We start from the raw sequence: 22,630 nt of genomic DNA, 5'->3' as shown, positions 1-22,630 counted from the left end.
TGGAAGAAATGGCTAATCGACTGCTCGCCGACCGCAACGCGCCCCCAGTTGGGAAGCGCTGGGCTTCGAACTTCGTCAAGCGACAACCACAGCTCCAGACGCGCTTTTTTCGCAAGTACGACTACAAGAGGGCCCAATGCGAAGATCCAAACGCCATAAACGCGTGGTTTCGCCTTATGGCGAACACAATCGCGAAATATGGTATTGTGGACTCTGATATCTATAACTTTGATGAGACTGGGTTTATGATGGGCCAGATTGCATCTGGGATGGTCGTCACGAGCGCCGAAAGGCGTTCAAACACGAAAATGATGCAGCCTGGTGACCGTGAATGGGTTACAGTCATTCAGGCCATTAGTTCGTCGGGCTACAGCGTCCCGCCGTATATCATCGTTGCAGGCCAATATCACCTCTCCACCTGGTACACGGAAACCAATCTCCCACGCGACTGGGTCATTGCAACGTCTGACAACGGATGGACAACAAACGAAAGAGGCCTAGATTGGCTCCAGCACTTTGATCGGCATACAAAACTGCGTGCAACTGGCAGTTATCGCCTCCTCGTCGTCGATGGGCATGAAAGTCACCACGCTGCCGACTTCGAGATATATTACAAGGAAAACAATATCGTCACACTCTGTATGCCGGCCCATTCGTCTCATCTGCTTCAGCCCTTAGACGTTGGGTGCTTTGGGCCACTAAAGACGGCTTATGGTCGACAAATTGAGGATAAGATGCGCCGGGGTAATACGCATATTACAAAGGAAGACTTCTTCCCTGCGTTTCGCGAGGCTTTTGCCCAAGCTATTACGGAAAAGAACATTCAGGGAGGTTTCAGAGGGGCTGGGCTTGTCCCTTTGAGTGCCGAAAGTGTGCTTTCAAAGCTTGATATCAGGTTACACACTCCAACACCTCCAGGATCCCTCCCAACAACACCCCCTGCGTGGACTTCTCAGACGCCAAACAACCCAACAGAAGCATCTTCTCAGTCTGAACTCATCAAAAGGAGGATCTCCCGCCATCAGAATAGCTCACCAACTTCAATTATTGAAGCTGTTGAGCATCTATCAAAGGGGGCGCGTGGATTTATGCACCAGATTGCGTTATTAAGGTCTGAGAACAAAATCCTTCGTGAGGAAAACAACCTACTAAGCCGGCGCCGGAGGGCTAAGAAAACACGTCTCAGACAAGGAGGAAGTCTTACTATAGCTGAGGCTGAGGACCTTCAGTCGCAGAGAGAAGCAACAGCTCAGATCGAGGAGGAAACACGCCGGAGTAGTGGTCGCCGACCGAGGACCGAGACGGGCCAACGGCGATGTGGCGTCTGTGGGAACACTGGTCATAATGCACGAACATGTCAATTTGCTGAAGAAATGTCTGAAGAAGAGGATCTTAAATAGTTTCAATTGAATTACTTTTCTTAGTGCTGCGTATCGGTCGCAAATGTGCTGTGGTCGCGGTCGGCTGATCCACTCGCTTGTCTGATCCACTCGCTTATCAACCACGTTACTTAAATTAACAAGTGAATAGTAAAGAAGAAGCTTTTATAAGCACTAAGGTCTCTCGTAGTAAAATCAATTGCTTTAAGCTCTCTGCTCCTCCGTCAAGGAAAATTTAGATAACCCTTTACGAAGGAACATAGGGCATAAAGCAATTTACTCTACCATGAGAGATCTCAGCGGTTGTAGAAGCTCCCCCTTCAACATCCACGAGTTTTTGCAACTCAAGCGCGAGTTTGGGTTATGGAGCTGGCGGGTGAGAGTGTCAGCATGCTTACCTTGAGGGTGAAACCCATTTCCAAGCCTCCAGAGTCCAGAACCCCCCCAAGCAAGTCATCTCTGGTCGGATCTGTATCTTGGAATTGGTGGACGGGGGTTCGTTGAACAGGCGGGCGGGCGGGCGGGCTAGCCCCGGACAGTGGATGTTGGAAGGACGTCATGCGGCCCAGCGGTGACCACACCCTGGGACTGATTGATAACAGAAATGTGACAAGGGACGGTAGTCAGGTAGATGCTTATGTAGTCAGATGGGGGACGAGGAATCTGAGGTGAGGCCAACGGGTAAGAATCAGGATGGGAGGGAGCAAGTCGAGGGATGCCGGCCCGGACGCGAGTCGCTGAGGCTTTCAGGTGTGAGATGAGATGCAGCAGCGGTGCGGGTCCGTGATGGAATGGCTGTGGTGAGTGACTCGTGGGTGGAGGGCCTCAAAACCGCAGTAGCACAATTGTGACCTCGGGGCTCGCACACATTGTACGTAATCGAGTATACTCGGGGTGTATCAGAGGTTCCTTACGGACACTTCGCCTGATAAGAGATAAGACTGATCGATAAGGCGAGTAAACCACATGCGGCGAGAAAGGTGCGAACCTCGGAAAATCGACACCTGGCTCTCTTTCATCAGTAGTAAAGATGCCTAAACGTACCAAAGGTAAAAGCCAAAGACCTAGGTTCGTTGATTGACAACGAGGGACGGGAGAAAAGAGAACCTCATGGAGAGGAAATGGCTGCAGTACTTTGCTATGCCTTGGAGAGGGTGGTCCGCATCACCCCCTCTTTCTCAACAAAAAACAAGAGCAGAGAGAAAAATGAGAAGAAAAAACTCTTTTTTCTCTTCTCCCTCTCTCTCTCTCCCGTATCCCGAAAAGGCCGAGATTCCGTCCGTGGTTCTTGGTTGTGTGTCGGGTGTGAGATTGTCATGCGCCATCGCGTCGCCCTGCCATTAGGGAATATCACCAAGTCCCGGGAGGTGAGGTGGACAAGCGGACGTGGGCGACGGGCCTCTTTAAATAATGCCTCGCGCGTTTTTCCGCCGGGTCACCTGCCGTTAAGTAGCACACCTCCGGGCACGCCAGACCCCTAAGTGCAGGTGCTCCAGCGGTGGCTCCAGCGGGCCCCAGCGATGTGCGGCGGGGGTGCTACCGTTCTGCGGCTTCTGCCTTGAAGACCTGGGCTATCGTGCGGCGCTACGCCGCCGACCGTGCCGCCAGAGGAGGGCCCCATAAGTGTCCGGGGGTCCACTGATGTTCCCCTAAGTGCAGGTCTACCCGTGGTGGGGATGTTCGGGGGTGGACCGTGGACTCGTGGAGGGCCCCAAGGGAGGAGGTTCAGGGGTCCGCAGCCTGGAACAACGCTGGTGTCATTGCCGTCGCCGTCGCCGTCGCCGTCGCCGGCTCTTGAGGCTGTCTTACTCCAAGGTACCATACATACCAGACAACTTTGCGTTCCTCAAGCTTCCATTGTGTCCGGTAGCGTCACCTCCCGTCCCATCAATTCCTCCTACACCACACCGTCCCACCTTCTATTGTCTCTTTTTCCGCAAACCACCCCGTCCCCGTCCAGGAATGCGCGCGAATGCTCCCGATCGAGGGGGCCTAGCTCTGACAGTGAAGCCTACCTTACCTAGGCGCGCTAGCCATCCGATGACTGAGGTGAGGTGGCCATGGTCATGGATGGCTGTACTTCGTGGCCCCGGAGCCCTTGGAGTCGCCGGTGACGGAAAGCCGTTAAACATACCTTGATCGCCCGCATTTTGCTGATTCAAGATTCCTCCTCCTCCTTCTTTATATAACACTCCCCAGCTTCTACCTTCCTCTTTGCCTCTCCTCCTTCCCCTTTTCTTCTTCTTCCACCTCCATCTCTTACCTTGATCTTCTTCACACACGTTGTCGTGTTGTACATCTTTCTCGCACTGAACCATTGTCAGCGCTACCACCATATTACTCCCACCTCCCGCAACAATAAAGCTCGCACTCGCGGCGCATCGCAATCATGGTCATGAACACGTCAATGGTCAAGTCCAAGTTCCTCAGCAACCCCGAGGATCTCGGCGTTGTTGCTGTTGGCTTCTCGGGCGGACAGGTAAGCATCGCCAACGTCCTCTACTCACGCGGCTCTTCTCCCCCCTCCAAGGCAGCAAACAAATCTGACCCCCTTGCCCCGCCTACAGTGTAAGAAAGGCGTCGATGCCGCCCCCAAAGCCCTCATCGAATCCGGCCTGCTCACCCAGCTCCGCGACGAGCTGGGCTACAAGCTCCACGGCGACGATGAGGTGCACCTCTACACCGACCTCGTGCCCGCAGAAGACCCTCCCTTCCGCAACATGAAGAACCCCAAGGCCGTGTCCTCCGTCACGGAGCGCATCGCCGATCAGGTCTACCAGCAGTCGCGCCTCGGCCGCCTGACCCTGACCCTCGGCGGCGACCACAGCATTGCCATTGGCACGATTGCCGGTTCCGCAAAGGCCACCCGCGAGAGACTCGGTCGCGAGATTGCCGTCATCTGGGTCGATGCGCACGCCGACATCAACACCCCCGAGACGAGCGACAGCGGCAACGTCCACGGCATGCCGGTGGCCTTTGTCACGGGGCTGGCCAAGGAGTCTAAGCCCGAGTACTTTGGCTGGCTCAAAGATGAGCACATGCTGAGCATCAAGAAGCTGGTCTACATTGGCCTGCGCGACGTGGATGCCGGCGAAAAGAGGATTCTGCGGGAGAATGGCATCAAGGCTTTCAGCATGTTTGACATTGACAGGTAGGTCTCTCTCTCCCTTGGCACTTTTCCCTTGCAAAGACTGGTGTCACATGGTCACGATGGACTGAGTTTTGTCGCTTTTCCTCTCCTTCGAATTGTAACTGACCTTGGCTTCTTACCAAAAGATACGGCATCGGACGCGTCATGGAGATGGCGTTGGCGCACATTGGCAACGATACCCCGATCCACTTGTCATTTGACGTTGACGCCTTGGACCCCATGTGGGCGCCGTCGACGGGCACGCCGGTCCGCGGCGGTCTCACGTTGAGGGAGGGCGACTACATCTGCGAGTGTGTGCACGAGACTGGCAGCCTTGTCGCGCTGGACCTCGTTGAGGTGAACCCGTCGCTTGCGGCCGAGCAGGAGGGCGCGGCGTCCGAGACGGTAAGGGCTGGATGCTCGCTTGTGCGGTGCGCTTTGGGAGAGTCACTGCTTTGAATCAGTTGTATTAGCACGCGCAGGGTGAAAAGGACATCATACAAGGAAGAAGGGTTATTCCACTTCTAGAAGAACCTTGTTTGCAGAAGGAGAACCGCGAGAGCTGCCTATCGATGGTTACGGGAAGGAACATGCTCAAGACTAAACGGAAAACGGAGGCAAAGTCGAATTTGGCGCGTAGCGCAATAGAAGACCGAACAGCAAAGGAAACTTGCTAGGAGTCAGACAACGGGGTTGAGGTAGACAGATACCAACAAACTACACTTTTGAGCCGACGTTTCCTTGTCACAGTATAAGGTAGCCAGTGAGGTGGTCGTTCGCATTGTCCTTTGACCCACGCTTGTATCAGAATGCAGTGCGCTCACGTGGCTCAATTGAAAGTCCACAACGACAATATCCAGTGTTGTGTGTTTGGGCACGAAGACGTAGGGAAAGGCTGAAGTCGTGGTGATGGGAGGGCGAGGGCGAGGGCGGCGGCGGTTCGGGTGCAAACCGGCAGGGAGAGGACGGGTGCCTTCCCCGGGCATAAATAAGTAGGTACGCGGGTCCCGGAAATCGGCCTGGAGCCGTGGGTGGCTGGCTGGGCAGGTCCAATGCGGGCTCGGATGACCCCACTTTCCTGCTCACCGATGTGTTTACGGAGTCAGGTAAGGATACCTTACCGCACCGATACCTTCCATTCGCCCAGCCATCGCCATTTCCAAATAGAAACAGATCTGAGCTTTGCCTTAAGGGACCTACCTACCTACTCGCAGATGAAATCTACAACATGCATACCTTACACATCGTAGACGACTTCTCAAATCACGCATCTATCCATACGGCAATTGCGGCGCAAATAGGTACCGACGGCAACTTTGGCTAAAGACTTGACGTGGCACCCTCCAAAACAGTCGCCGCACCAACGCCAGGGCAACCCACACACCACCATCCATTCGATCCGTCGTCGCAACCACCCTTACCTTGCCTTGGGTACCGTGCAGGCGTTAGGTCGAGTTCTACCTGACTGCAAGGCGCTCAGAAAGCCGTTCCTGCTTCCGTCCCTGCCCCCCCCCAATAATAGGACGAACTCTCTGGTACCCGACGAGACGAAACGAGCCCTCCTTCGCCCTCGACACAAAATACCTAATTAATCGACGCGATTGCCGCACGCGCATAGGCGATTGCATCCTGCCCAGCCTCGCCGAACGAACATAACCCAGCCCTACGGTACCCAACGCTGCCCATTGCGCTAGTCTGGGGACCGAGAGCATCAAGCACGATCGATTAAATACCGACAGTAGAGACACCTCCCAGCGATCCGTACCGAATCTCAGCGACAGTCACAATACCTAGGCGACGCGATCATACCTGACCACCATCAACCCATCATCCACAACCCGAGCTGCGAATAGCAAATACTGGCGCAATGGTGGCATCGACATTGGCGGGCAGTTCCCTCTACGAGAGGCGCGTTGTCGAACGCGTCCACCGCTATCAATGGCCCGGCGTCCAGCTCAACCTCTGGATCCTCGTCATGCTCGTGGCCGCCTGCCTCATCATCGGTGTTTTTGCGTCCTTTATCGAGACGCAGCAGCAGCTGCTTCTGCCCATTCCCTGGTGCGTTGTTCACACTGCTATCTCTACTTCGCCCTCGCATCCCGTCGTCTTGCAGTATGCGCCTGGTCACATGGCATATCAAGCTTCAACGAATACATGAATAGACGAAGGGTTCCGGCCAAGAGAAGAACTCTGCGAGACGAAGCCAATGCTAACATGATGAACCATCGTTCTTCCGCGCGCAGGTACTTTCCCTACTACATCACCGTCGCATCCCTCGTCATCCTCTTCATCGGCCTCCTCCTCTGGCTAGTCTTCCAGCGTCGTCTCCTCCCGGCCATTGTCATGATCGGCGCCTTTATTCTCTTCATACTATGGTTCGTCGGCCTTGTTGTCGTGAGTATTCAGCTCTGGGGCCCCGACGGGTCCGTCTCGAGCACGTGCAACCTCGCCGTGTTTAATCGGAGCCCGACGGGGCAGAGTCTGGATACCCTCGCGTGGCTGGAACAGAAGAGCATATGTGCGTTCTCCCCCCCCTTCCCGTCCTTCTTCTGCATGTCTTCGGTGTGATGTCTATCCCCTCTTTCTTTTTTCTGCTCAGATTTTGGAAATACATCCTGTGAACGGGAGAAATGCTAATACTCGAGTTCGTGATGTAGGCCAGGCATGGCAGGCGGTGTTTTCGTTTGCGCTTGTCGGTGCCATCTTCCTGCTTTGGATCATGGTCATGGCCTACCAAGTGTTTGCCAACTCGTGATGAATCCTGGCTGAGGCACGGTTGTCTCGGGAATCATTATTCTCATTTGACAAATTTGCCGCCTAGTGTCGACGATGGATACTAACTAAGGTCGCAACGTACATACTTTGACCGCATTCCATTTCGTGAGGAATAACGTCTAACACCCTCAACCATTTTACCGGAGTACTTCTTTTTGCCATAGTCCGACATATCCCGACATATATACGATTTTCAGCTTCGTCAGGCCTGTCGGCCAGCATGAGCATATCGCTAGTTGAACAACTAAAGACGAATTTACGAGTTTCGCCCATGATTTGATGGATTTAATGGCCAAGGTCGCCGTAAGGGGGGTTGTCGTCCGTCTTCCTTGCTTCTGGGCATTTGCACACATAGGCGTTTGGGGATTTTGGACGAAGCTTTCGCACGAGCTATGTTTTTATTTTATTTTAGCTGGACGACATAAATGCGTAATGAAGGCGTACGAAGATGAGTAGATAAGATATGGTATGCTGTTGCTATTTAGAAGGGCACGACGATGACAAGTAGACAATTGTGGATGTCAACCAAATAAGGTAGCGCAAGCAAGCATGGTAAGGCAAGGTTTGACGGAATGACAGTAGTACCTACATTCCGCATTGTGTCCGGACTGCGCTTACATTCAAGGCGTGGTCCGCTCTGGGACTAGAACCGACACAGTTCACCCTTGGATGTTTCTCGTCTGCATTCATCAAGTCAAGTAGTGTGGAACATGCAAACACACATTCGTTGCTAATGGAAATTGACCACGGACATTTTACCCACACTGATCTGATCGGTCGCCGTAGTCTGAGACAAGCCGAGTTGAAGATACACTGCATTTCGTCACCGTGATCGTTGTCGTCACATGATTATTCCTTTGATGGAAGCACGTGGGTAGGTAGGTAGATAGCATGCGTAAGTGGTAAGGTAGGTGGGAAGACGGGAGGGGCTCTTGTCGGTGAATCGGGGCCCAGGCCCAGGTTGAGCTGAAATGACGTAGCCAGCTGGCGGGAATACCTACAGCCTACGGAGTAAGCTACACCCACACAGCCACAGACGGAAACATGGATCGTACCGTAAGTGTCTGTTATCCCCGGACACCGTGCCACCGTGCGTTGCGGTTGCCGTTCAGCCGGGTAGATACCTTGAGTGCTTGGGAATGTCAGCACCGTAGGGATGTGGTGAGGTGCCTTAGCTCGAGAGCCAGACTCGATCTTTCAGCCTGCCAAGCATCAGGTCCTGAACTGGCGTTTTTTTTTTTCTTTCTCGGGGAATATCGAGCCAACATGGCAGGAATGGGTGAGGACCCTGAACTTCCACTGCTTGGCCTTTGAGTTGTGGTGCCTACATCCCTTGTGCCTGTGTGCCAGGTGATATCTTTAGGTTCCGGTTCAAGGTCCAGTTGAGGTTAGATGAGATTCTGCAAGACGGCTACCTAAAGCACCTATTCGCAAGGTAGGTACAGATAGACAAGATGCAAGATCCGGATTCTCTTGAGCGAGTGAGTGAGGTGGTGGTACCTTAGTGCCTTGCCTTTGGAACTGCCGGCGAATGACGTAGGTAGGGAACCTTAGTCTCTTTCTGGTTCTTTGGCGCAACGTTAGCTTCCTTATCATACTTTGGGTGTCAGAAATGGGAGGTGGAACTGGGAATCTGCTGCCAACTTGGGGGTGAGGGCATAGATTAGGTCATGGACCCACGGTGACACGGGTGGGAACTGGGATGGAGGGTCTGACGCCGATGGGGGAAAGCGGGGGAGGGGTCCTTCCTCTACCAGGTAAGGTACCGCTCTGGTTGCCTCCCAAACGTGAAGGTGAAGAACGGGAGAGAGGGATGGAAGGAGACGAGATGTATAAAGTGCCCAAGCATTCCTCCCACTCATTCTTGTTTTGAGATCCTTTCATACTCAGCAACAATACACGCACACGCCATCGTTCGCCAGCGACTACAACTATTCAACCAACCACCCACACCACATCAATCACAAACCACCACTCATCAACATGGACAAGCTCAAGAACCTCGCCTCCGGAAGCTCAACCAGCAACACGGCCGCTGCCCCAGGCCAGCAAAAGCAAGATCCTATTGACAAGGGTAAGCTAGATGCCTATGACCTACACCACAAACACTCGCGCAAATTCACTGACATCTTTTGATAGCCTTCGACATGGGCTCCAAGAAGGCCGGTCACGATTTCTCCCCCAGCATGGATGAGAAGATTACCGACGGCGCTCGTGGAGTCTATGAAAAGGTGACCGGATCGAAGGTCAACCCCAAGATTTCCAACTAAATGTACAACACTTGTTCCGATACCGCTTTTTCACGACAAAGGGATGATTGTGGGCATGACATCACAGCTCCCATATAGCTTTTAATGAATTCCCTATTACCACTCTGTTACCACATTATACGTGACAATTGAAATTTATCGTCCACTGGCAGTACAAACGTGCAACTGACGCGCATCGTCGGTGGCTACGGTGAAGTGAGAACTAATATTGAAATTGTGAAAGGTTACTGACGTCTGGTATGAGCCATTCGTTGCCTGACTGCTATGGTCTTGGAGCTGAAGCTCATTAGTGCCAACACATTGGCAACGGACGCGGCAGACTAGGCGGTAGATGACTTTATCTACCTAGTTAATTGAAGCGTGGCCTACCTTCGACTGGAGATCATTCTTCAGTGTCAGAGGAGCTATCCAAAAATTGGCCGATGAGGCGCAGGAATTCACGAGGCTTGGGTTCATCGAATAATACCGCCCAAGTCTTGGTTCAGTCTTGGAGGAGGGGAACGATTAATTACAGCAACGACCTGACCCAATGAGACTGGGTACCTGCACTGCAGTGGTCTGGACCTTCCCATCGCCTTAGGTAAGCATACTCTAGTGACCTTATGTTAGGCATGTAGGAGGCAGGCATGGCACCTTAGGATGAAAAGACCGGAAGATATCATTTGAGAGGGACCAAGCGCAACGCCGAGCCAGGTGTGTAAGGTACCCCTAATCGAGGCACCTACCTATCTACCTACGTGTCTACCTAAGAGGTTGCCTTATGTTTTCGTGGTATTCATTCTTGCGGATCAATATCCCGTCCTTTACTCGTTTCTGAGATGTCCAGCTCCGACTCCGAAGCAACTCTGGGATCTTCTACCTTCCCAGCGTGCACCTAGTTACAGCACATTAATTCTTCCAGCATCACACGACACCTACATCTTTGTAAAGTGCTGTGTTTAATAGGTAAGCGCGTACGGTAGAAATTTTGCTGGTACTTCGTTGTTGGTGGTTGCGGACTTGAGGTGGGAAAAAGGGTGGAAGGAACACCACAAGGTAGGTACGTGCTTTTCTTCTCTGCCCGCCCGGGCGCCTTCCAGTTCCATTCATGAGAAGCTAAGGCACATCCGCGTCCGGCGTCCTCGTCCGCATCCAATCCTCGACGCCCACCTCCCGCCCACGCACATGTTCTGTGCGACACGTTGACTTTGCTGTTGTTGCTGTCTCTCCATCCTGATGCTACCACGGACTCACGACTGACAAGGAGGGGGAAACTCTGACACTTCTTAGCTCAATCGGGTTTTTGTTCACTCAATACTTCTCTCATCCCTCACCGACCATTGATCACCAGCGCATCTTCACCTCCGAAACGCCTTCCAGCGCCCACCATCCCCCCGGCTCGAGCCCCCTCCCGAAACCGCCAATCATTCCCTCGAGGACCAACGACGGGCGAGACAAAGAAAAAACCACATCCCCAGCCAGCCGAATGCATCCCCCCAACCGCCTAGCCAATTCCCACCATGGAACATGATGAGACCCGGCCCTCGAGCCGCCCTAATCATCACGACGACTCCCGCCCTACTACCGCTCGCCGCGTTGGCAACGACGATGATGATGATACATCGCGCCTCAATCATCCAGGAAGCGCTACCGTTGACGAGTCGCAAAACACACCGACCAAACCTTCTCCTGACGAACAAACTCACAACCACGAACTAGGCCGCAGTGCCCCGTCCAGCACCCGTATCCATCTCGAACCCCAAAACGAATCTATGCTCCCTCCCCCGCGACCCCAGACCTCCGCCGTACCGGACACCAGCTTCGTCGAGGGCCCTACCTTTGACGACTCTTGCCATGGCGATTCTTTGGCTGAGTCTGCTGTTCGCGCACATCTCCAGGACGTCGAATCAAGCTTCGTCTCTCGTGTATCCCCGATCCCCACAATAACGCACGAGGGCACCGACGACACTTACCTCTTCGATGGCGCCGTCGCTTCTTCAAGATCCCCTGCCCCAGCCAGACAACCCCCTGCGAGTCCCAGCCCCAGTCCAAGGCTGAGATTCGAAGCGACCCCTGAGGAAGACTTGGCCATCAACGATCTTTCCGAACTGCGACCGCAAGACTCGGCCTCTGCCGACGTCTCCAATACAACTTCTGCCCTGCAAAATATGTCCTCCTCACCCGCCGCCGCCGCCGCCGCCGCGCGAACAATTTCCAGGGCCATTTCCAGCGCCAGCAACCGGACCGACAAGCAATCGGGGGAAATCGCCCCGGCTGACGACACCGACGAGGACCAATCGATATCTCGTGCAGAATCTGCTGCCGAATCTGTGTCGACGACCCTACGAAGCAAGCGCTCCGACGGCAGCCTTCAAGGGGGCTCTGTGGATGCCGGTAGCACGCCCGGCCACTCCCTCCGCTACGGCACGCGGCCAAAGTATCTGCGTAGCCGGGGCGCCAGCCAGCGATCTTCCGTCTCCTCTTTCATCACCAACCCCGATACCCACGATGAACTTGAGAGCGAAGGCACTGCCAATCTTGGCGCCGATTTTGCCCTGCAATCTGGAGGTGCCGCCGGCACGCTAAGCTTGCCCCGCAGTCTAAGCAGCATCTTGTCGCGCTCTGTGAGCATCGGTAGCATGGCCTCGGGTATGGACGAGCCCGAGTCGCTTCCGAGTCAACTCGAGACACTTGAAGAGGACGACAACCGGTTCTCGCCGCGCCGACCGGCCCGGAACGAAGACCTACTGGCTACGCCGAAACCTTCCAAGGAGAATCTAACCGCACCCACTGACACTGTCATCGCCCGGCATGTTAGAAATGTGCAGGTCCCTGAGTCACTGGCTATGGAGTATAGGACCAAGAGCGGCTTCGTGACGCCCCGCAAGCCCTCAGACATGCCGCTTGGCGCCTCCACGAGGTCGGGTAAGAACCTGACGCTCAAGGAACAGAGCAGCACGATTGAACGTCTGTCCAAAGAGAACTTTGACCTTAAGCTCAAGGTCATGTTCCTCAGCGATCGCCTTGACAAGCTATCCGAAGAGGGTGTTAAGGAGATGATCTCGGAAAACGTGGAACTCAAGACGAGCCTCGCCGTCATCCAACGTGATAACAAGGCCTTGCGAAGGCGGGTCAAGGAGTTGGAGAAACAACTGAAAGACGATCGGGATCGCCCTGGAACAGCAAAAAGTGGCGGATCGTCAAACGACAGCTCCTCCAACCTGGATGCCCAGGAACGCGAGGAGGAGTTGACATACTTGCGTGAGCGCGTCGAAGAATACATTACTGAGATGGAGAGGCTTCGGAACGAGAACATGTCAAAGGAGGCAGAAAAGCGTAAGCTCAGCGAGGTGGTCAGGTCGCTAGGCGAGAGGACCAGCGGCAATCTTGGCAGCCAGGAAGAGGCGGACGTGTGGAAGGACCTTCTCGAGCAGGAGACGGCTCGACGCGAGCAGTCTGATGAGGACAACCGCAAGCTCCGCGACGAGATCTTCCGCATGAAGCAGGAAGCGAGTGGCGGCCACGGTGGCATGCATCACACCACCAACATTTACAACATCACCAAGAAGCACAGACAAGTCTCTCCAAGTCGCCCTGTGTCCGGTCTATCCGGCGATCTTGAAACAAATGGTGGCTTTAGTGCGGCAAGTACGTTGGTGGACGAGCTGCGGAGAGAAAGTGAGCAATTGCGACACGAAAACGCCGAACTGAGGCGCGAGGTTGGAGCGCAGACATCTATGCTCACGTCGAGGAACCGTGAAAAGGAGCGTTTGTACCAGGAGATTGAGGATCTGAAAATGGCGCAGCGGCGAGGAGGACCGGCACCATCAACGGTGGACTCCCTTCTTGAGCGTTCGGCATCCCGCGCCGGCGCGCACCACCGGTCGATGTCGAGAGTCAGCGCCAGCAGGACGCAAATGACAGAGATTGATGAGTTGGAGCGCGAGGAGTTGGAGAACAAGCTTGCCGAGACGCGCGACAAGATTAGCGAGATCAAATTACAGAACCAAGAGCTCCAACGGGAGCTAGAGGGATGCATGGCAGACTTCGAGAATGCAGTCGAAGGTAAGAGCCAAGCCGAGGAAATCGCCGTCACACTCCAGGAAGATCTCGACAATGCCATGAATGACCTCGTGGCTTTGCAGGCCGAGAGGGACGAAGCACTCAGGGAGCAGGCGGATATGGAAACTGAATTCGAATCGCTGCGGAAAGAAGCCCAGGAGGAAATCGATGCATTGGAGGGCGAGGCCGACCAACGAAACGACGTGATACAAAGGCTGCAGTTTGAGCTCAACGACCGCACAGAAAACTTCGATGCGCTGCAGGAAGAAATGCGCAAAATGAGCGAGGCGCTGGTGGGGTTGGAGGACGAACAAGCAGCCAAGATTGGCAGGATCAAGCAACTAGAGCAAGAACTCGCAGAAGCCAACAAGGAGTCAGAGGAGCTCGAATCTAAGCTGCTCGAGTCCAACGACAAGGCACAGCGGCTCAGCGTACAACAAGAATCCAGCCAGGGCGAGATTGCTTTCTTGCGCGAGGAGCAGGAAGGCGACAAGATCCGCATCGGTGACCTCGAGGCAGCTCTCGCTAATACCGAGCAGAGCTTGCGCGATGAACGCGACAGGATCAAGGAGCTGGAGCAGCGTCTCGTTACCGAGCGTCGCCAACACGAGATGGTCTCCAACCAGGAGAAGGAAGAGGTGACGCAGTTCGTCAACGAGCTCAACCGCGAAATGTCGGCGGCCAAAGACGAGGCTCGGAGGTTGCGTAAGAATCTCACCTCACGCGAAGTCGAGGCGACCGAATGGAAGGAGCGGCTCATGGAGTTGGAGAACAATCTCAGAGAGGCACTGGGCGATCTTAACGGGACACGATCCAGCCTTCTCAAGGTGAGCTGGCCCACAACATCCATAAGAGACACAGGCACTAACAAACACAGTCGATTGCAAAGCTTCAGCGCGAGTTAGAGAACACCATTCGCGAGCTGGACACAACCAAGGCATCGCTCGTTGAGAAGGATCGTATCATTAAGCAGCGCGACGCCTTGCTCGAGTCTCACGGCCTGGAGTCTCGCAAACTTGGGGCAGAGCTCGAAAAGGAGAGACACGCGCATGAAACGACGAAGAATCAGTTCGAGACATTCCAAAAGACACACTTGCATGTGTCGAGGACTGTCAGCACACAGGACCTACGTATCTCGGAGCTTGAATCTTCGCGGACCCAGGACAAGAAGAAGATTTCGCACCTCGAGGCGACGTTCCGGGGTCAGCTCAATGAGCGCAACAACTTGCTGCTTGTACTGTGGACCCGACTTTCGGCCCTTTGCGGCACTGACTGGGCGCACGACAATAGCCTCATCAATGGGCGCGCGCTGCCTTCCCTGGAGGCTGTGGCTACTATGCTGCCCGGATTCAGCAAAAACCTGCTGGGCGCAATCAAGATGATCGAGACCATGGTGGGCGGGTTCTCGTCTCGCGTCAAGAGCGTGGAACGGGACCTGTGGCGCGAGTATCAAAGCCTCGAGAACAACCTCGAGATCCGGACTAAGAAGCTGGAGCGGCTGGAGACGATTGTGCGCAACAGCATAGCATCCGGATCCCTAGGGTCCTACGAACAGGCTAGAATGGAGCGCCTCGAGGACGCTTACCGCCAACTCAAGGTTGAAAATGCGACACTACGAACCGCTCAGGACGTCAGGAGTCGGGCTGCCTATTCAGCAACCAACGACCCCAGCGCGGTTATCACTGAGCCCGGCAGTGGAAGCCCGTCGCCGTCCATTCCCACAGGACCTCGAGAGCGAGAGAGGAAGCCTCGCAAGGGTGAGAGAACATCGACAATGACACGCAGCGTCTCCAGCCATGCGGTGACGACGCCTGGGTCAACTAATCACAACCCATTCGAAGCCACGTTGGCGGAGAGAGACCCAGCAGACAACCGCTGGATATTCAAGCTTCGCGACCTCGAGAACAAGCTGAAGGCTGAGCGCGAAGGCCGCTCGCAGGACCGTAATGCGGCAAGACAGCGGCTGGGTGGACTCGAGACAGAGAACCGTGATCTAAGGACGGAGGTGAACCGCATACGCAGGTCCAACGGACAATTAGGGGACAGCTGAAGAAGCAAGGTCGGCTGAGATTGCGTCACGGGGGGGTTTCATTTGTATTGTTCCACCTCTTGTACCAACACCAAGGCCGGAATGTGTGGGCCAACATCTCCTTTGTTTTTGTATTTCCATCCTCTTCGGCATTTGTAATTTTCAGCGACGAACGGCCTTTGCTGGGGGGATCTGGAGGAGTTTTGCGGACAGGCCCGCCTTTTGGGTACAACAAGTCTAATACCAAAGCCTCTCTCTCTCTGTCTGGCGTTTTTTTTTTTTTTGTCAGCCTTGCCTTCCGGGAACAGACGATTTTACACCACAACTCTCTTGTGCCATTCGTGCTGTAACGTGGTTAGTTGTAAGATGTCGTTGGCTGACGGTCTAATTGACAAGCTGCAAGCCTCTTCAAAAGAGGTCATTATTCGCCCTCGTTTTCCCAACCAAGTGTGTGGTGTTTGGCTTCTCGGGTGTGGCGTCCAGTGTGGCACATAGTGCCAAAGGCACCACTCGCCTTTGAGGCGGGGAGACTATGGCCGCGGATTTACCGTTCCACCTGCTTGCGGGGTTCCCTCCGCCTTCACTTTTGCGCGAGAGCCACCCATCTCAGCTCAGGTATCCCCGCCGTCTCGTCGTTGACAACTGCCCACTGCTATTTCGAATTCGGTCACGCGCGGAGAGAGCACAACGGAACGATGCATGTCATCATGCGAGACTAACTAGAGCGGGGCAGACCGGGGGCTCCGCATTGATCTTGCTAGTTATGGATGTCCGCCTCGAACGCGGGGGATACCGGGGGGGGTGTGTGTGTGTGTGTGTGATCTATGGATGCAAGTGTGGGCAAGCTACGCGGGTTTTCCTTTGATTGTCGAGTTTCTGTCCAGCTTCCCTGGAATGATCTTTCGGCAGTACCAAGTTCAGAAGGCCGGCCACGTCGCGGGCGATGTGACGAGGTGGGTGTTGGTAGAGGGCCTTCTCGTCCGGTATAAGAGGCCAATTGGGCCTGCTTCTGTTGATGATTGTCGAGTCTATTATCATTGGCGAGGTCGACGGGGTCAATATCCAACGAATAGCATACCTATTTGGCCATGTTGTAAAGTGAGAGCACTTCCCGTTTTCTATACCTTTACTTTCTCTCCCAGCTTGGACAATTTCAATACATGAGATCTAGTTCCTTGGTTTTCCCAAACCCTCAAAACCACTATTTCGAGACTCGTCTTGAAGAAGCCACTATATCTCCATCAGCAACAGATCACCAAAAATGCTGCGTCTCCACAGCCTGTCCCGGGGCCGGACACACACCCTTCTCCGCCTCCCATCATCATCATCATCATCATCATCATCATCATCATCACAATGCCGGACAGTGATGATGAGCGCCGCAGCGCCAAAAAAGGAAGGCGACATCTCCTCCGTCTTCGTCTCTCTTTCGGGCACCGCCCGCGAAGCACTCCCGGACCGCTTCCGTGTGCTCAAGGAGGACCTCATGGCGGGTCACGAGGATGCCGTTGTCGCGTCCTGGGCCCGGCTTCTGCGTGCTTTGCGGGAGGAGAACCAAGTGATCCGGGAAAAGGGACCTGCCATCATCCCGAGCGTGGAGTGCAAGGACGTGGAGGGCGATATTGAGAGGTTGAAGGGCGATATCCGCAAGCGTGGCGCCGCTGTCGTTCGTGGTGTCGTTGATGAGAAGGAGGCTAGAGCATATAAAGAGGAGGTTGAGGAATATGTCAGGAAGAATCCGTCCACAAGAGGTAAGCTGTCTACACGTCCATGTACACAGTCCTCCCCTCTCTGTAAACAAATCCATGACTGACCAAGTCCTTACGAAAAAGCTTTCCCTGCAGACAACCCCCAAGTCTACGAGCTCTACTGGTCCCTCCCGCAACTCAAAGCCCGCTCGCACCCCAACATGCTCAAAGTCCAGTCGACCCTCATGCGCTCCCTCTGGAACAAGTCCCCCTCGGCCGCCATCTCTCTGCAGCCTCTGACCTACGCCGACCGCCTTCGCATCCGTCAGCCCGGTGACGCAACGTTCGCTCTCGGCCCCCACATTGACGGCGGGTCGGTGGAGAGATGGGAACGCGAAGGGTACGGCAAGGCCGGGACCTACGACGCCGTCTTCCGAGGCGAATGGGAGAGGTACGACCCGTGGCACGTCAGCGCCCGCGTCGAGGCCGTGCAAGACTTGTACAACGGCGCCGGCGCGTGCAGCATGTTCCGCATGTTCCAGGGTTGGCTGAGCCTGAGCTCCTGTGGGCCGAGGGAGGGGACTCTGTTGGTGAACCCGCTGGTGCAGCTCTCGACCGCCTACTTCCTCCTGCGGCCTTTCTTCCAGCCACGTAAGGAACTCTCTGCGAGTGGTAGCGGGGCCATCGCGGGAGGAGGGGAGGCGTTCTTGCGGGAGGAGAATTGGGCGTTTACGGGCGGCGAGGCGATGAGTAGCGAGCTACAAGGGGCGACGCCGGGACACGGGCAGGAGCTCAGCGAGGCGCTGCATCCGCATCTGCAGCTTGACGCGACAATGGTTCATATTCCGCGTATCAAGGCTGGGGACTTTGTCGTTTGGCACGCCGACCAGATCCACGCCGTCGATAAAGTCCACCGGGGACAGGGGGACTCGAGCGTCATGTACATGCCTGTGTGTCCAGCGACGGATCTGAATGTCGGGTACTTGGCGAGGCAGCGGGAGGCGTTTCTTGAAGGTCTGCCAGGGCCGGACTTCCCCGGCGGAAAGGGGGAGAGCGAGCACGTGGGGAGGCCTGGAGAGGATGCCATCCAAGGGTCGGAGGCGAGGCGGGCAATGGGGTTGGAAAAGTTGGTTAGCGCCGGAGATGGGCATGGAGAGAGGGATTTGATCCAGAGGGCGAACAAAGTTTTGGGGTTTGGAAGGCCGAATGAATAGGGGTGTCTGAGTTGGCGTAAAGTCTTGGCTCAAGTATTAAGCTAAAGTAAGTAACAATAAGAAGCGAGCATATATGTCCGATCTGTCACTTGTATCGCGCACACAGATCGTATTCAATGTTTTTTTTTTCTCTCACTCTCTCTCTCTCTCTCTCTCTCTCTCTCTCTCTATGAGTCTGCATGTGCGTCGTTCTTCCTCCTCTTCCTCAGTACGAATCCGTAGTAGTCAAACGCGCTCTCGCCATCGGAGAGGACATGCATGTCCATGACCCAAAGATTGTCGGCATTCAGCAGCGGCCGCATAAAATGAGGCTGTCTGTAGGTGATGTACAGGAACACCCCATCGTCCTTGAGGGCGCGATGGACTTCGCTGAGGTACTTGGCCGTATTTTCGCGAACGTCGTCTGGAGGCGACCACGGGCTCCCGTGGATCATGGCGTCGAGAGTGCTCTTATCAAAGGCGACGTCGACGGAGGCGGTCGGCGCGGCTTCGGGCATGTCGCGGATGTCGGCCCATTGCCACTCGATGCCGGCCACGTCGGCGTGTCGTTGTCTCATGAGGTCGACTACGACAGTGGAGAAGTCTAGGCAGAGCTGGTTCTTGTAACCGCGTGCCGAGAGGTCGGCGGGGATGGTCTATGGTGGAAATGGTGAGCAATAGAGTTGGGCTAGAGGTGAATCCGGAGGCGAGGGGCACAAGATACATACGCTATCCCCAGATCCGAGGTGCATGATACGCGGGGAGGTGTTAGGATGACGCTTGGAAAAGAGGTGCTTCTCAAAGAACGGTTCGAGAGCCTTGAATGTGCGAAACCATTCGTGGGTTGGATTTGAGCCGTCCGACTTTGTATAGCGCCGGTCCCAGAACTCGGGTGTGGTCAGGGCCTCGGCCTCGCTGAGGTCTGCCATAGGGTGCTGTCTTGTGTAGTATGAGAATCCAATTGATGATGATATTGGCTTCAAGTGATTCGGTGATGTGGGCAGTTTGTCATGGAATTCTCGCTCACTCATCTGTGTCTGAAATCAATTTAGGTACTCATGTCTCACTGAGACCACCAAACACGCTCTCCCCACCACCCCCACCCCTCTCACACGCTGGCCATACCGTACCGGAGAAACTCACGCTATTCGTATTCACGCTAGCCCGTGCACTCGGCGAGTTATGCCTCTTCTCATTATCCAAAGCTTGTTGATATCCGCCCCTAACATGAGATTTATATTTTGAATAGAGGTACGTATTGGCCAAATACCCTCCGTAAGACAGCGAGAGAACGAGCTAGAGCAAATACGAATAAGTTTGCCATCCAATTGACTCACTTTGTAACCTGGCGTATGGAGGGGTCAAAACGATTCTAGCACCGCGACCAGGCGAACGATGGTGGGGGCGGGGCACTGAGCTCGAACTGGAGATTCCAATTGGTGAACGGTCATGTCTCGGTGCCTTACATAATCAGCACAAATGTTGCCAAGTGAGGGGTTGGTTCACTCAACTCAATTCAAGATGTCAATCAAGGTAGATAGATGCAGCTCCGGCTCACCAAGTTCACCAGTTACTACATATGTGATTATTATCTCAGGAACCAGGTGCATAGTACAGTCTCTCAATTAATACATTCCTCAAGTACTCTTTTCTGCTTGTCAATCCTTTTGCCGGAACTCTGGTGGAAGTGAATAATGGTGGGGGTATCTGGTATCTATCTCATCACCACTTATGCCCTTGCAGCCTTCACTCGAGGGTGTTTGTTCAGCGTGTGTTCAGCGTGTGTTCAAGTACCAGTAGTAGTCATCAAGCTCGTCTAATTCATCAACTTTTTGTTTACCCGTGACATGTTCGATCCCCGATGCTTCTGGGCGCCCCGCCATCTCGTGACGGCTCATTATGCTTCTCTCGCCCATCGTTGCCCGATTCTCCTGACTTCCAGCCTCCCAAATCCCTAATATAAACCATGGTTGCGCCTTACTGTTGCTGCGTGATGGGAGCCGCAAAGGGGGTAAGGTAGTCGCCCTTGCCGAGCTGGACGCCCTTGGAGCGGAGGATGCCGTAGGCCGTGGAGATGTGGAAGAAGAAGTTGGGCATTCCGTAAGCGACGAGGTAGTCACGGGCCTTGATCTGCATCTCGCCTTTGCCGAAGCCGAGTCCAAGGGGCACGAGGGCATCGGTGCGAGCCTCAAAGGTCTTGGGGTCGGCGGCCTTGACGATGGCAAGGGCGTGCTCGACGCGCTGGCGCAAGTCACCGAGGCTGGCAAAGTCCCTGCCCAGGGCCTCGGGTTCGGTGCCCTGCACGCGGGCGACGATCTTGATGGCGCAGTCGGCCGCGACAAAGTACTGGAAGCTGAAGGGCAGCATGTCGTCTGCCAGCTTCCAGTCGAGAATCTCCTTGGGGTCGATGGACTTTTCCGTGGCGTACGCCTCGGCCTTGGCCACAATGGTAAGGAGCGAGTTGAGACCCGCAAGGAGGAGGGGCACGGAGGCGTCGTACAGAGTGTAGGTCATGTTTGCGGTTGTCGGTCGGGTGAATGTTTGATGTTCTTTCTTCTAGCGATTGATGATGAAGGGTTGTTGTTGTGGTGCTTCAAGACTTGCAGGAATGTACAGAGGTCGAGGAGGGGCTTGAAAGCTTTATATATTCTCAGCCGCCGTCCACTTGACAACACAAGGTAGTCCCACGAAAGAGCGGTGGAAGCAGGAAGCGTTTGGGGCTGATCCAAAAGCCCCCTGACCTGGTGCAGGTAGCTGGTGATCGGGCGTTTCTGTCCAGTTCGACGAGCGGGTCTGGTTGACTAATGCGCCGGTGCGGGTTGGAGTGTTGTATTACTGGGGAACTCGACACGGCAACCTTCATACTCACATACCTATCCGTACCTCACTATGCAGCGCCCTCGTATAATGCTATTGAATCTCTGGCCCGTTTGTGGCCCCTTGCGCTGTGCGCGGGCACTCGCGCGGTCCATGCCGGGGCTGTCTCTTGGTCTCCCACTCGATAGGCAAAGTTAGCTAATGGCCGGCCACCATCGTGAGTAACGAGCATCTTACGAGGCCGGGCTCTGTACGGATACCCTGGCCCGAGGGGTGAGACCCTGCTTCGGAACTCGGGCCAGAGAGCCACCTTAGCGAAACAAAAGGCGGCGTGGGCCAGGAACGGAGCGCCCGCTGACAAATGCGTGTCTTCCTTCGTTCAGGCTTCCCTCGTCCATTCTCCGCCGTATGGACGAAGCCCGAGTCGCGGCTGCGGGCTGCGGGGACCGGGTGAGAGAGCCACTGGCATTCCTTGTGTATGTACCTCGGGAGGAGTTGCATCCGAGCTGTTGCAGATCCTTTGGCCTAGTGGTGCCGAGAGTTGATGCTTAGAAATCCACAACGGCTGCAGTAGGTAGGACAAGAAAACCATCAGGGTGATCTATGTTCAGTAGAAGAAAAATCTAGAATGAGATGGAGATAAACTTCATGACAAGGGGCATACAGTTTACGAGCCTCAGATGGCAGATCTAATGTTAAAATGAGATAATAACCAATCGGGACTTGGATGCAGACAGCGGCCCCAGAAGCTTATATGGACGAAGACACCACCTCGCACTCTGCAAATAGAGCGATGGGGTTAGCATTCGTCATATAGCTGTGTTTTGGCGTGCTCACCAAAAAGAAGCCTTCAAGTCTTGCAAAAGCCAGCATGGCAAGCAGGGAGAGAGAGAGAGAGAGAGTGTGTGTGTGTGTGTGTGGATCAACAGAATGTGGACCTCTAAAGGGAGTCTATTCCCCGGCACCAACAAGATCACCTTTGCACCAGCAATCAGATCCAAATACAGCAGGGGAAAGGCGGCCAGCCGTCAAAGGGAACAACGTTGAACACACCTCGATCTCGACCGAGTTGGCTTGCTAATCAGTGTCGAAAAGGTATCGCGCGAGCATTCTAAGCGGGCTAACTCTACTCCGTACCCCGCCACCTCCGGGCCGGCCCGGCCCAAACAAGCCAGGAACCCAAACCAAGAGGAGTGTTCTGTCAACTCCGCAATCCTGGCAAGTCGCAATGACGAGTTTGCAAAGAAAAGACCACTCACGTAGTTCATGTCATATTCCAGTTCTCCGTACCTCCGGCGCTCCTTAGTC

The 22,630-nt window shown here is 54.6% G+C and overlaps 8 protein-coding genes across 8 annotated transcripts; 5 read left to right on the top strand and 3 right to left on the bottom strand.

The window, feature by feature from the left end:
• Positions 1-3,774: 3,774 nt before the first annotated feature.
• BDP81DRAFT_328299 (arginase) lies at positions 3,775-4,968 on the top strand (the record flags this gene model as incomplete). The annotated part of the gene is made up of 3 exons (XM_060585203.1): positions 3,775-3,858; positions 3,947-4,530; positions 4,656-4,968. 3 exons carry the CDS (start codon positions 3,775-3,777, stop codon positions 4,966-4,968), a joined length of 981 nt encoding a protein of 326 aa, XP_060441047.1.
• Positions 4,969-5,900: 932 nt separating this feature from the next.
• BDP81DRAFT_98254 (uncharacterized protein) lies at positions 5,901-6,334 on the bottom strand. Its single transcript, XM_060596548.1, has one exon. The coding sequence runs from the start codon at positions 6,219-6,221 to the stop codon at positions 5,967-5,969; it is 255 nt and encodes an 84-aa protein (XP_060441046.1). The 5' UTR covers positions 6,222-6,334; the 3' UTR covers positions 5,901-5,966.
• A 42-nt stretch (positions 6,335-6,376) lies between these two features.
• BDP81DRAFT_328332 (uncharacterized protein) lies at positions 6,377-7,264 on the top strand (the record flags this gene model as incomplete). Its single annotated transcript, XM_060585207.1, has 3 exons — positions 6,377-6,567; positions 6,753-7,027; positions 7,167-7,264. 3 exons carry the CDS (start codon positions 6,377-6,379, stop codon positions 7,262-7,264), a joined length of 564 nt encoding a protein of 187 aa, XP_060441045.1.
• A 1,821-nt stretch (positions 7,265-9,085) lies between these two features.
• Positions 9,086-9,705, top strand: BDP81DRAFT_436046 (uncharacterized protein). Its single transcript, XM_060591096.1, has 2 exons — positions 9,086-9,358; positions 9,424-9,705. The coding sequence occupies exons 1-2, from the start codon at positions 9,268-9,270 to the stop codon at positions 9,552-9,554; spliced, it is 222 nt and encodes a 73-aa protein (XP_060441044.1). The 5' UTR covers positions 9,086-9,267; the 3' UTR covers positions 9,555-9,705.
• A 1,348-nt stretch (positions 9,706-11,053) lies between these two features.
• On the top strand, positions 11,054-15,645 carry BDP81DRAFT_328729 (microtubule associated protein; the record flags this gene model as incomplete). Its single annotated transcript, XM_060585242.1, has 2 exons — positions 11,054-14,422; positions 14,473-15,645. The coding sequence occupies 2 exons, from the start codon at positions 11,054-11,056 to the stop codon at positions 15,643-15,645; spliced, it is 4,542 nt and encodes a 1,513-aa protein (XP_060441043.1).
• Positions 15,646-16,885: 1,240 nt separating this feature from the next.
• Positions 16,886-18,526, top strand: BDP81DRAFT_452990 (uncharacterized protein; the record flags this gene model as incomplete). The annotated part of the gene is made up of 2 exons (XM_060592794.1): positions 16,886-17,375; positions 17,457-18,526. The coding sequence occupies 2 exons, from the start codon at positions 16,886-16,888 to the stop codon at positions 18,524-18,526; spliced, it is 1,560 nt and encodes a 519-aa protein (XP_060441042.1).
• A 167-nt stretch (positions 18,527-18,693) lies between these two features.
• BDP81DRAFT_328824 (S-adenosyl-L-methionine-dependent methyltransferase) lies at positions 18,694-19,434 on the bottom strand (the record flags this gene model as incomplete). The annotated part of the gene is made up of 2 exons (XM_060585252.1): positions 18,694-19,161; positions 19,234-19,434. The coding sequence occupies 2 exons, from the start codon at positions 19,432-19,434 to the stop codon at positions 18,694-18,696; spliced, it is 669 nt and encodes a 222-aa protein (XP_060441041.1).
• Positions 19,435-20,482: 1,048 nt separating this feature from the next.
• On the bottom strand, positions 20,483-21,019 carry BDP81DRAFT_452988 (uncharacterized protein; the record flags this gene model as incomplete). Its single annotated transcript, XM_060592793.1, has 1 exon — positions 20,483-21,019. One exon carries the CDS (start codon positions 21,017-21,019, stop codon positions 20,483-20,485), a length of 537 nt encoding a protein of 178 aa, XP_060441040.1.
• Positions 21,020-22,630: the final 1,611 nt, after the last annotated feature.

This window comes from Colletotrichum phormii (genome assembly GCF_030913505.1).
Source record: "Colletotrichum phormii strain CBS 102054 chromosome Unknown BDP81scaffold_21, whole genome shotgun sequence".
NCBI lineage: Eukaryota > Fungi > Ascomycota > Sordariomycetes > Glomerellales > Glomerellaceae > Colletotrichum > Colletotrichum phormii.
Note: the sequence above shows the minus strand (reverse complement) of the source record. Positions and strands in the feature narration are given on the sequence as shown.